Genomic DNA, 12,590 nt, shown 5'->3' with positions numbered 1-12,590 from the left:
TTTGCTATATATGCAAATATAATCTTCTTGTATGCTCCAAATACCAGTTGGCGTAGTTGCAAGAAGTACAAAAGTTCATATATCAATCCAAAATCTTGGTGTTTCCAAAGACGGAAAATTTCTCGCATAGATTCCAGATTCATGCAGCCTGAACAAATATGTCCATACAGTAGTCCATTTCTGCAAGACCAGTTTATTGTTCACAATATTCCAAATTAGTGCAGCTTCAGCAAATGTATTCATATAGCAGCCAACACGTGTTTCGTCGCGCTCAAGTATGGCAAAGCGACTTCATCAGGGCTGCAAATCAATAATAATACGAACAATAAATGACTTTCTCTCTTCTGGTAGCACTGCATTATTACTTTGAATAATACCATTAATGTTTTTCCCTTGTTGGGCGCCCATATTGTCTGTTGGTTACCAAATTATACAAATTTGTTTGTTACAAGTTGAATGCATTTTTTGTTCATGAGCCATTCTGTATGAGGCGCCTATGGCTGCGCTGGTGTGTCGGCGACGTTTCGATCCGCATGATTTGGGATCCTCATCAGGACTGGGTTGATTATGAGGGCAGTGCGGTGGCAGCGCGAAGTCTGCAGGGGGCCAGCCGAGAAGTCGTCAAAGGCGGGACCGTCGTGGCGTCCGGATCGGGCGTGCTTGAAAAGGCAAGGGGGCGATCTCAGCAGGTCCGGGAGGTCGATCCCAAAGCGATCGTACTCGAGAGATTGAATCTCTATCCGGCATAGAATCGGCACCAATCTCGAACTAGGCTGTCGTAGTCATACCAATTCTTCACTTTTATCTGCACTAAAACACGTGGCCTGCAATGGCAGTATGTGTGTGTTAAGGTGCAGGGTCTTTAAGGGTGGCACAATAGGCACTGCAGCCCATAGAGTCCTTCCCTGGTCACAGTGCCCTTGGTACCCATGATACCGTTTGCAAGGGGCTTACCTGTGGCCAGAGATGTGCCAATTATGGGTACAAAGGTAGAGGTTTGGGAAAAAACACAGGCCCTGGGAACCTGTTTGGCCGGGACCTAGGGCACATCAAGTCAGGTTGCAGCAGGTAAATGTAAAAAGTGGGGGATAACCATGTGAAAAGGGGGGCACTTTCATACGCAGTCGCATTGCCCAACTGACCTGGCTCAAGATAATGAACCAAACTATTCTAGCAGTTTTTTTTATATAGTTGAGGTTTCACTATTGTTCATGTATAATTTCCCCTTTCTTTCCCTGTCTGCTCAGGTCACCCTAGAGTCCCGCTCTCCCCTTTACCTGACCTGTCCTTTTGTTCAGGTCTGCCAGGGTTATTTGTGCGCCAGTTATCTTTAGTTACTGTATTGGCTGCGTTCTATGGGGGCCCTGAAAGGAGTTTACAAGCATTTGCAAAGCCAATAGGTCTCGCCTATACAAGAGCTATTCTGTGTGTGAGGGAAACTTGCACCACTGGCAGCTGTGCTTTATCTAATGTGCTTGCACATCAGCAAAGCTCGCACTGGTTCTACTCATGCTGAGCTTTTCAGAGTGCTCAGGAACCCTGCATGACTGATGCCTTTGGGGCTCGAGTGAACCTTGGACTGCATCTGTTGTATGTGCCAGTGAATCTTAAATACCTGCGTTTGTATATTCCCCTCCCCCTCAAAAATGAAGAAAAAGGTCAAAGCTGAAGGATGTGTAAAAGCTAAGGGGGGGTCGGGGCCAGGGTAAACTTGAAATAATAACAGCACAAATATAGAAATTGTGTTCTATTGGTGCAAAAGAAATAAATAATAAATAATAAAGGAAAAATAGTGTTTTACCATTGTCACTGCTTGTGTGACAGTGTAAGAGGCTAACAGTAGATGCACCTGGGCAACACGCACCAAAATTAAACATCCACCTCCCCAGAACGTGGCCCCTGCTGAGGTGACAGGAGCCCCTAAACAATAGCAGGGTACCATACCCTAGGCTCTGGCAGGAGGATGCCCAGCAAATTCAGTCACTGCGCAGAGGCCCATTATCATTCTGTATGTAATAATTAGACCGACAAACAGAATGATTAATGGCCTGATAACAGTCTGTGCCAGGTCAGGGAGGGGATGCTGCCGGCCCTTAAGATCACAGCAGGAGTGCGAGCTGTCACCTGCAGAGAGAGTAACAGAACTCCTAGGCTGCTTGTCCCTGACAGTTCGCTCTAATGTCCAAAATTACAAATAAAAGGCGTCCATGAAAGGATTCCTCACGGACAATGGACAAGAGTCCTAAATAATGGACGGTCCGTGAAATTTACGGACAGTTGGTCACTCTAGCTACACCAGACTAAGGAGGAGGAAAGGCTACACCTTTTACATTCACACCGGGCCCTTAGCTTCTACATTAATAGGACTATGAAGTACTAGGTGAATGATCAGCTTTTAGTTGGAATCGCTGGTGGGAACAAAGGAAAGGCAGTTGTGTCTAACGCATGGAAAACACCAGTGAATAAAATGTCAGCGCACAGGGATGATATCTATGTGCATCCTCCTTATGTCTGCAGATGGGACGGAGTCATGAAAGATGCTAATGGCACAACATACCGGCACTTGGGAGCTATTGCAAGAATTTTGTGATCCAGTCTGGCGTCTTTGAAGATTCACAAGGTGGTGAACCTGCAGTTAGATAGAGCATACACCAAAAGAGTGTTACCAAAGATAAACAATGTATTCTTTGCATACAACAGGCCACAGTCCCATGAGCTCTGATTAGCCATAAAATCAGGAAAGCCGTCCTCCAGGAATGCAAAATTGAGCTCTATTGATCATAGAGATGTCTTTTTCTCCCAAAATCAAATTGGCGTTAAAGGGTTTAAATTTGCAGCTATCATTGCTCTGAAAGGTCCAGCCCTTACTCTAGTACACCTATTGGATGGAACTGATGAAATCCTTGTTAATGGCCAGACTGAACAACTGTAATCTGGTATACACTGGACTTCCAATAAACTGACCGAAAAAAATGCAGATCCTTTAGAATTACGCAATAGCGCTGTCCATAAACCTTCAAAAGCTCAACCATGTAAAGCCAGCACTCCATACACTTCATTGGCTGCCGTTAGAAGAAAGGACAAAGTTTTTTGTTCTCTGTATTGTTCATCAACAATATTGGAAGAAAAGCCCAGAGTGCATGCAAAGTTGTGTTCCCACTACATCCGAATCGATAAGCTGCAGACAGCCACACACCCACACCCACTCAAATATTTATTTATATATTCACTGAAAAAAACAAAGGTTAAAGAAACGCTATTGTTAGGTGAATGTTTAGTAACAAGGTAACATTTAAAAACTCTAAAAACCACAGAAATTCACCAGTATAGTTATCTAAGGTAACTATAACTCGTGCCCTAAGCTAACTATAACTCGCATGCAGCCACCTACCAAGGCCAATACTGGCCCTGGTGACCCCTTCCCCTGGGGCCCGCCAAGTAAATGGCCGGTGCCCTGGTGCCATCCCAGGGATGATTTAGGCCCCGGTAACCCGATCTCCTGGAGCCCGGACTTATTCATAAGGGAGAGGGGGGCATGCAGCCCCCCTTTCCAAGCCAATATTGGCCCCATAGACCTCATCCCTCAGGGCCTGGCCAGTATGTAAAAGGGAAGGTGGGCATGCAGTCCCTCTCCCCGCACCAGTATTGACCTGAGGGAACCCATCCCCCAACCTCTCCACTAAATGGTGGGTGCTCTGGTGCCTACCCCGAGCACCCACTGCTTTTTTGTTGGAGGCCACAGGGGGAGCTCCAATGCCCCGAGGCCCCCGCTGCCTCAGCCAGCACCCCACCTCCAGCGGGAGGTCAGCATTGTTCCCGCCCGCCGGGAGCTGTTAAAAAATTGCTGCTCCCTGTAGCCAGGAGCAATGTTTTCTTCTGTTAATCTGCCAACTCCTGTTAATCTGCCAACTCCACAGCTGGCAGGGAAATAGATGATAAGTCCACTATCAGTAGGTAGGAGCATTTTTCATACTCCCGCCCGCTGAGAGTGGACTTACTGTTGGCTCTCGCTTGGAGGCAGCTTCAAATTGCTCTTGCCAAACGATAGCAAACAGTGGTTTTCCTGTTCGCACATGTTCAGGCAAGGAAACCAATATGTCCAGGGGTAGACACACTGGGACAGAATAGGAGACATAGCAGGAGCTCTAGGACCCTGTCTCTCTTGATTGCAAGGCCAGGCCTGTAGGTTGGAGTCTCCATGGCTGAAATCTTCTTGGGAGGTGCGGGGGGGGGGATGTGCGACTCCACTCCCCCTTAGTCTATTCGGATGGGGGTCCCGGGGCTGAAATTGGTCTGGTGAGGGGAGCCACGTGTGCTCCCTCCCCTCATTATAATTAGTAATACACCACCCGGTACCTGAACCACCTGGGGGACATATACAAAACAAGTGCTGGATCCTCTGCAAATTCGTGGTAATATTAATAAAATAAAATTTATAATAAACATTTTTGGCTGCCGACTGGGTTCATTTGGGACCCCATAACCGGGCCTACGGGGTCAGGGTATTCCTACCCTTCTTCTTTTTCTCACCTTTTTTTCTTGGGATTCGGATGGGTTTGAGTTCCAAGATGGCTGCCAACACTTCCTGTTTCAAGTGTTGGCAACCAATCAGATCTCATCATGAGATCTGTCGGATCTATAGTATTACCTAGCACAGCCAGAAAAGCTGTTTACTAATAGATCGCTGGTGACAATATTACAAAAAGGTCTTGTGATGAAGCTGCCCAAGAGCAATTGGAACATTGGAATGTTGAGAGCTCCATTGAAGACAATGGAGCAGAAGTGGCCTACATAAACTGGCATAGGCCCACTGCTCTCAACATTTCAATGTAATAATAACAGCCTCTGCCTTTCTCTTTCCCCTGCCTTTCCAAAATACATGGAGTGGGCAGGGGAAAGTAAAAGGCAGAGGCTCCTTAGCTCAGAGTCACTGGAGCCTCAAAGGGTGGAATGGGTAATGCTGTTCAGCTCCTGGGTCTCCTTGGCTCAGCTGAACAAAAAAAAGAAGCAGTTTAGCCAAGATGGGGAGAACCAGGGGCTGACTTCCGCCCCCTTTCGCAGCTCTTGCTATGACTGTTCAACAGCTAACAGCCATTCACTGCGCGTGGCTGTTAGATGTCGAACAATCACAACAAAGACTGTGAATCTAGGCATTGAAGCTTCGGGGATTTCAACTCCCTCGCACTCTGATGCCTTTGTTTTTATAATTAGGACATTCTGCCATCGAGTGGCGTAATGTTCTAATAGCCTTCGGCTTGGGCCCTTAACGCTGGGGCGGGCCTTTAATGGCTGGCATAGCGGGCAATAAGGCTATAATATAGATTTCCACTATAAACACCATGATGTAAATTGTGTCCAGTGGAGGGTGCAGGCCAAGCATTTTGTGAGTTTTAGCCTTTAAAAACACTTTTCTTTGATTTTCTAATGGGAGTATTCTGGTTGTTGCTGTTGTGTATCTATGGAGAGATTAACCGATTGCAGACAATTTCAGTGGTAAGTAATTTGTTTCTTTGCTGTGTCGCCCAAGTCAATGATTGTTTATTAGTTTGGATATGAGACACTTTGAGCCTCGTTACGATGGCAGCCTGTCAAACTGCTGCCCGCAAGCGTTTAGGCCAGGAGACTGTACGGCAAAGTGTCAATGGGCCCACCGGCCCTATTAGAATACGACCACCTTACAGGTGGTCGTAAAGTACTTTTTTCTACTGCGGCTTGTTGCTGCTGCTCAGGAAAAGTTCAGCAGCTCAAGCAGCCGTAGAAAAAGGCACTAATGCACATCCATACACTGTGTGATAGGCACGCTGTGGTGCCTGGTAAAGGGTGCATGGATGCCCCAAGGCCACTTAGCAGTAGCCCACAAGGGGCGGGGGCCCTGCTTGGGGCCCCCAAAGTCCTTTTCCATCTGCCTTTTCATGTCAGTGGGACCGCCAAGAAAAGGCCGTCGGAAAAGGACATCCTAATCCCTATGTTGGGGCTTCAGCGGGTACTGCCTCCATTGTAGGGATAAGAGCCCGACCACCGGCCTGACGAGATCATGGATCCTGTCGGAGGCTTCGGTCCTACCACCCAACATCTGCTCTCTGACCACTGGTATTGTAATCTGGCAGGCGTACCGATGCCCAGGATGTCGGACGAACCGCCACAGATGGTCTGTTGGTGGTGGGCCATCATAATTAACCCCTTTTGTATGTATTGTGCTCACATTTAACATTTCATTGATGCTCGTATTTCAGTGGCTGTTATCCATTTTTTAGTCAACTCTTTCTTTTTTCCTCTGAAAGATTTTGGACAAACTGCTAGACCGCGAAAGTCAAACCCACAAACCACAAACACTAAGTTCCTTCTACAGTTCCAGCAAGCCCACAACAGCCAATCAGAAGTCTCCCTCTAAACACTCTACTCAATCCACAGCCGCTACACAACCAGAAGTAGGAACATCTACCACCAACCAGCATCACAGTGTTACTCCACCAGCCCAAGGCAGTCCAGCTGACAGCTTACTTACAGGTAAGGGTTATTAACAATCACTCGAAGTCTAGTTTGGCATGTGGAGGTAACTGGAGGTGTATGACTGATGTTCATTCACCAACAGATAACTAAAAGTGTGTGTATACTTTAATGAATGTTACTATAGTGACATTAAATTGCACTTTGGGGAAATACATGTTTTTTTCACAGTTATCTTTTATTAGAAAAATATATGCTTTCTGTTTGTCCTGTTTACATTACATGTTTAGTAAGTATTTAACATATGGCTAACCAGCTTAAATAAGTAACCTTAAATACAGTCTTAATTGAATTAAGAAAAACCCTTGCAAATCAAAAATGTAATGTTGTAGGTCAGTTACACTTGTCTAAGAATTCTTCAGTCACAATTATTCAAATACTTTATCTACATGCCGATAAAGATGCCTGATCTATTTCTAGAGGTGAAAGTTCCCCTTTCTCGAGTGGCCAGTTTAGAAAATTAATTGACAAAATCCTCCATGGGGCCGTGGTCATCACCTTCCCACTTTTGTTGAATCATTTTTTGTCTATAACTTTCACTTTCTGGATCCACAACTTTATTAGTGGGCTCTCAGTCGATATATTTGAAACACCACTAAATAAATACAGTTTTTCTGGTATGTGAATTGACTTGCCTATTATTGGGTTTATTCTTTCGATAACAGAATTCCGAAATAAGCTGGTTTAGCACACATCAATCACATAGGTTTATACGTGCCTATCTCTTTTGCACTTACTTCGAGCACCGATCTGTGTTACATAGCTGTAGATTTTTTTAATTCACTTGGTGTCCTGTGTAATCTTTGACAGTTTCTCTTGTGAAAGTCTTCCTGACTAATTTATCTCAACTTTATGGATGGTGGAGAAAATCCTGTCCCACACCTGCATTGGTTAATGTAATTCTGTGTATGAGAAGTAGACTGTCAAATGTTTACCAACCCTTTGATTGGTCTTTCTGAAACGAAGCCACATTTCTTTCTTACAGATCTATCCCTTTCTTTCCCACAAATTCTGTTGAAATGGCTCAAATTTTACAATTTCTTCCTATGCCACATTTAGATTGTTTTCCTCAGTTCAGAGAAAAACTTTAATCCAGAGTCTCCTCCCTTAAGTCTACTATTTTTGTCAAAGCATTGCCATTCTCGGAATTCCAAAATGAACTTTTAAGGTCTAACGTCAATTCAGGTCTTCATCTTTGCCTCGACTGTCGTCCGTCGATGATTGAGGTAAGGAGCACGAAAGCTCTAGGCACGGTTCTGCGGAGCCAGGGTTGACTTCGCACCACCCTCCTTTTCCGTGACCTGGAGCGACCCCGCTCAAATGAAAGATTTTTACATGGCTATGCACCGCGTATTTGATCGGGCTGACCCCTCTGGTAAGCCCTCTGGCCCTGTGGGGTCGGAAGGGGCCCCATGGCACTGGTGGGGCCTCATGCCTGCAATCTCATCCTCAACCCTAATGACACAGAGCTGGAACGTCGTCGCTCAATGCGGATTCCGGCGTCGACAGAACCTAGGGGTTAATTTTTGTTGCCTGAACATTCTGATGACATTTTACACACAATAGAGGATTGGTTGGGGTCTATGGGCCCTTTAGAACACCAGGAAGTTTATGCAAAGCAGATGGCCTGCTATGTGGAACTTGGGGAGGCCAGTGGACTGGACTCTTCCCCAGATACTGGCATGCTGTCTCCGCCAACTGAAGCTACGGAGGAAGGTGCATGTTATGCCATGGTGGTGAAGAGGGCAGCCAAAGTCCTTGGACTGGAGTTGCCCTCTTTGTAGGTCAGGACTAATCTCCTGACCATAGTGCTTCAGCCTGGATTTCCCCCTCTGAACCCCTTTTAACCTTCAATGAGGCACTTACTGATGTCCTTCTAGGTACGTCGTACAAGCCTAGCACAGGGGCTCCTGTGAATAGGTTGATTGATACTTTATTCGATATTGTCATATCATAAAAGTACATTAATTCATACAACATTGAGGCTAAAAATGTACATTTCATGTTAAAAGTGCTAAAAATACTATATACATTTAAAAACATAATACATAACCAGGTTTACATGACAATACTAAATATATCAATATAAAAAGTGTTATTAATTGGTAACCGTATCTAGAGGGTCTAGGGATTAATGGCATTACATATCCTCATACGAATAAACCAAGCACTTGATAAGTATTTTGCCACACCACAAACAATATAAAGTGGAGACGTATTAGTTGTAATAATGCGGAGGGCAACCCGGAAATCTCTAACCCCCAGTTCCCTACAAACTGAACTCAGCCATCTATGTCTTGCCCTCTTATAAGCTCTACAACCAAACAGGAAGTGTGGCAAAGATTCTGTTTTGCAGGGACAACAAGGGCATGAACCATTAGGGGCCCTTGAGCCTTTCCAACCTTTAGTGAAACAGTTAAGTGGTAAAATTCCATACCTCATCTTTAGAAAGATTACTCTTGTCTCTAGGTGTTCTGATGAGATCTAAAAAGGGTTCCAACTTCCTGATTGGTTTGTGTTCTATGAACTGCATGGTTAGAGTGCCCCAGCTTGGGTTCCTCTGATCTTCTGCCTCCACCCACTCCCAATAGATTTTCTTTATTACTTGTTTTTGTGGTGGGGACTGGGAAGTCCAAGATTCAATCAAACCCAGCTTCAGCACCAACTGTTTCAGTTTCTTTACCCAATGTATTTTGCCACCGGTGTTCGATGTAATCAGTTCGTCCAACACCAGGGCATAATTTGCTAGCTCTGGGGTCCTCCTTATGCGCACCCAGAACAGCAACGGGCGCAAATGAACTACATCTGAGATAGAGCGTTTGCCCATATCCAGATACAGTGGTTTCAGCGGGGTTGAGGCCGGTAAGGCAACTAATTTCCTTATAAATTTATTCTCCGCTCTGGCCAAGACCTGGGCATTTTCTCCACCCCATAATTCTGCCCCATATGTCGCAGAAGGCAGTGCCCTTCCTTCATACACAGCAAGAGCCGGGACGATAGGTCTGCTAACTGATAGTCGCTGGCTCCTCAGGATGGCACCCGAGACTCTCTTAAGGTTTAGCAGCATCTTGGCTATGTGGGAGTCCCACCTCATTTTACTATTAATCCTAATTCCCAGATAGTCAAATTCCTCCACCACCTCAAGTGGAGATCCATTAAGGGTAATCTGGGGTTTCCTTCCCTGTTTAGGGGGTGGTAACACCATCAACTTTGTTTTGGTCGTGTTGATGGTAAGCCCACGTTCATAACAAAACAGGCTGAATCTAATCAATAATTTTTGCAGGCCCATTGGAGTTTTAGCCAACAGTAGGGTATCGTCCGCGAAGAGGAGGGTAGGTGTTTTCTCCCCGGCCAGGACCGGGGCATCGGCACTGTCCTCCCTCAAATGGTCTACAACCCCATTAACAAAGAGAGAGAACAGTGTCTGGGCCATCACACAGCCCTGCTGTACACCCCTATTCACGGACACCCTCCCTGTTAGCTGCCCCTGGCTCCCCCACCTAATCCTGGCATAACTATCCTCGTGGAGCTTAACTATCAGTTGGAGAAGATAGCATGGGAACCCCATGTCCATTAAGACCCTCCAGAGTTTTTCGCGGGGAACTAGGTCAAACGCACTTTTAAGGTCTACAAAGGCCAGGTAGAGTTTTCCCTTCATAACGGTGACTGTTTTCCAATAGATTGCCCAAAATCTGAAGACCTGATCCATTGTCCCCACATTTTTACGAAATCCTGCCTGGAAGTGGGAGAGTATGTTCCCCTCCTCTATCCAATTGTCTATTCTATTCACAATCACCCGGCCAACTCATTTCTGCATAGCATCGATTAAACTAATCGGCCTGTAGTTGGCTGGGTCCTCCCTATCACCTTTCTTGTAAATTGTAACTCCTTCTGCTCACTTCCAGGAGTCGGGGACAGGGTGACCACCAAGGATTAGGTTTATCAATGAGGCGATAAAGTTGGACCACAGCTTGGGTTCATGTAAATACAGATCACCTGGTATCCCATCCTGGCCAGCCGCTTTTGCAGGGGTTATGTTCCTTATGGCTACAGCTACTTCCTGGGCTGTGAAGGGCTCAGTCGATACAGTCCCGTTGATACTGGGATAGATTTGTCCCCACCAAGATGGAGCCACTTCTTCCTCACAATGATATAGATTAGAAAAGTGTGTATGCCATTGTAGTTCAGTTATATGATTGGCAAGAGGATCCGCTCCTTTCTAACTTATTTATCATTTCCAGAAGAGTATTGTATTTTTTGAGCTTGCTGCCACCTTTAGTGCCTGCCAATATTCCTCCTCCCAAACCCTCTTAGCCTTTTGTATGCAGGTATTGTATTCCCTTCTAGCCAACCGTACAGCTGCACTATATTTCCCCTTGATCGCAAATCCTATTTCCCTTCTCTTCTCCCTACATTGTGCCGTATACCAAGGGATAGTAGGTTGTGGGAGGTGTTTTTTTGATAGGCCTCCGCTGCCTTTGACTACAAAGAAGGATCCAATTTCCCTCACTAAGGTATTATAAGAGTCTTCAAGGCTAAACTTATTATTGTCATTATAGGGGGCAATAATTTCAGAGACCAATTCCTTGGTTTGTGATTCCACCAATCCTCTAATAGAAAGCAGACTATCTTCTTGACCCAATATTTTGTTCCACTTCAGCTTACGGTTACCATCAGATGGGATTAGTTCTTTTGTTATCATTAGTGGTACCTCTGCTAAATCCCTCTCCCTCCCCCATTTTATTTCCATACATAGTGGGTTATGGTCGCTGTCCTATGACTGTACAACTTCCATATCAACTAATGTACTCCAGGAACTAGTATCAAGTAAAATATAATCAATACGGGAAGGACAGCTAAGTTCATTATAAGTCATTGCCCCATTTGGGTCAGATAGTGTTCTCCCGTTCAAAGCACGTAGGTTATATTCTACTGTTAGGGCATTTAATTGGATCACTCTCCGGGTCCACTTTTTTATTTGTGCTAGGGTCAGCGGAGGGATACACTTTATACAATCATCCTCATTCATACACGTGATGTCATCTGTGGCCAAAGGTTCGTAAGTACAGTTAAAATCTCCCCCGATGACAATACTAGATAGTGGGCGGATACCTGCCAACCCCCCCTCAAGCAGAGCTATAGTGGATGATGTTTGGCCTCCCGGAGTCCCACGTGCATATACATTAAACAGCTCAAAAGATTTATAACCCTTGGCAGAAATATACAATATATCATGTGATAGCCATGGGTGAGGGGTGATAACCAAGTTGAGCGCTATTTTAATCCATATATGTAGGCCCCCAGAAGGCCGACCCCGCCCTGTACTAATAGCTGGGATAAAGTAGGTTGTATATCCACATTTATATTGGGGAGATGTACTCCATGTTTCTTGGAACATACAGATGTCAAATCCCTCTATAAATTCATTCCATTCTGGCTTAGACATATTTTTTAAAAGCCCTGCTATGTTCCAAGAAATCATCCTAATAATTCCTGTGTTTGGGTTTACCTTGTTAGCGATTGCTGCTGAAACCTTTGCTCCTTTAACTTTAGTAGGGGGCTTGTCTGCTATCGGTGCTATCCCAAGACTTCCTTCCCTGGGCGACAAGGTTGCCTCATCATTAGCTATCCTAGCATTTTCCCCCGAACATTTGGTGTTACCACAGGGTGGATTAGCTGGAGGATCCCTTATAGCCGAACTACACAGTCAGTCAATTCCTTCCATCCCTTCAAACATGGAGTTGCGAGAAAGACTCTCATAACGGTTTTGGAGGGGTATTAGATGATTAGCCTGTAAGTGATTGCCGGCTCTAGAATTGTTGGCTCTGAAGATGGGTCGGGGAACCACTAAAGATCTAGGGTAAAAATAAGTCAGATCGCAGGGCGTGATGGAATAGTTTCCCTTTTCTGGAAACCAGTTTAAAATGTGACTGACTGTTCTGTGATCCCTAAAATTAATAACAATTATATCCCCCAATTTGTCCTTTGGTCTGCTACCAAGCCATGAGAGGCGGCGAACGTGTAATATCTCGCCGTTTAAGTCTGGGGGAAGAGGACGGTTCTGCCTGAGCCAATACGTGGTC

At 45.3% G+C, this 12,590-nt stretch overlaps 1 protein-coding gene across 3 annotated transcripts in view; it reads left to right on the top strand.

The window, feature by feature from the left end:
• ZSWIM8 (zinc finger SWIM-type containing 8) overlaps nt 1-12,590 on the top strand; it is a 2,353,271-nt gene that overhangs the window by 1,350,533 nt on the left and 990,148 nt on the right. For all 3 annotated transcript variants that reach the window (XM_078643224.1, XM_078643226.1, XM_078643225.1), the window contains one exon: nt 6,282-6,507. In XM_078643224.1, the coding sequence (XP_078499350.1) occupies nt 6,282-6,507 (226 nt within the window). The remainder of the gene's footprint in view (nt 1-6,281; nt 6,508-12,590) is intronic.

The sequence above is a fragment of the Lissotriton helveticus genome, chromosome 5_1 (genome assembly GCF_964261635.1).
Source record: "Lissotriton helveticus chromosome 5_1, aLisHel1.1, whole genome shotgun sequence".
Classification (NCBI taxonomy): Eukaryota; Metazoa; Chordata; class Amphibia; order Caudata; family Salamandridae; genus Lissotriton; species Lissotriton helveticus.
This window is presented reverse-complemented; position numbering and strand designations above follow the sequence as displayed.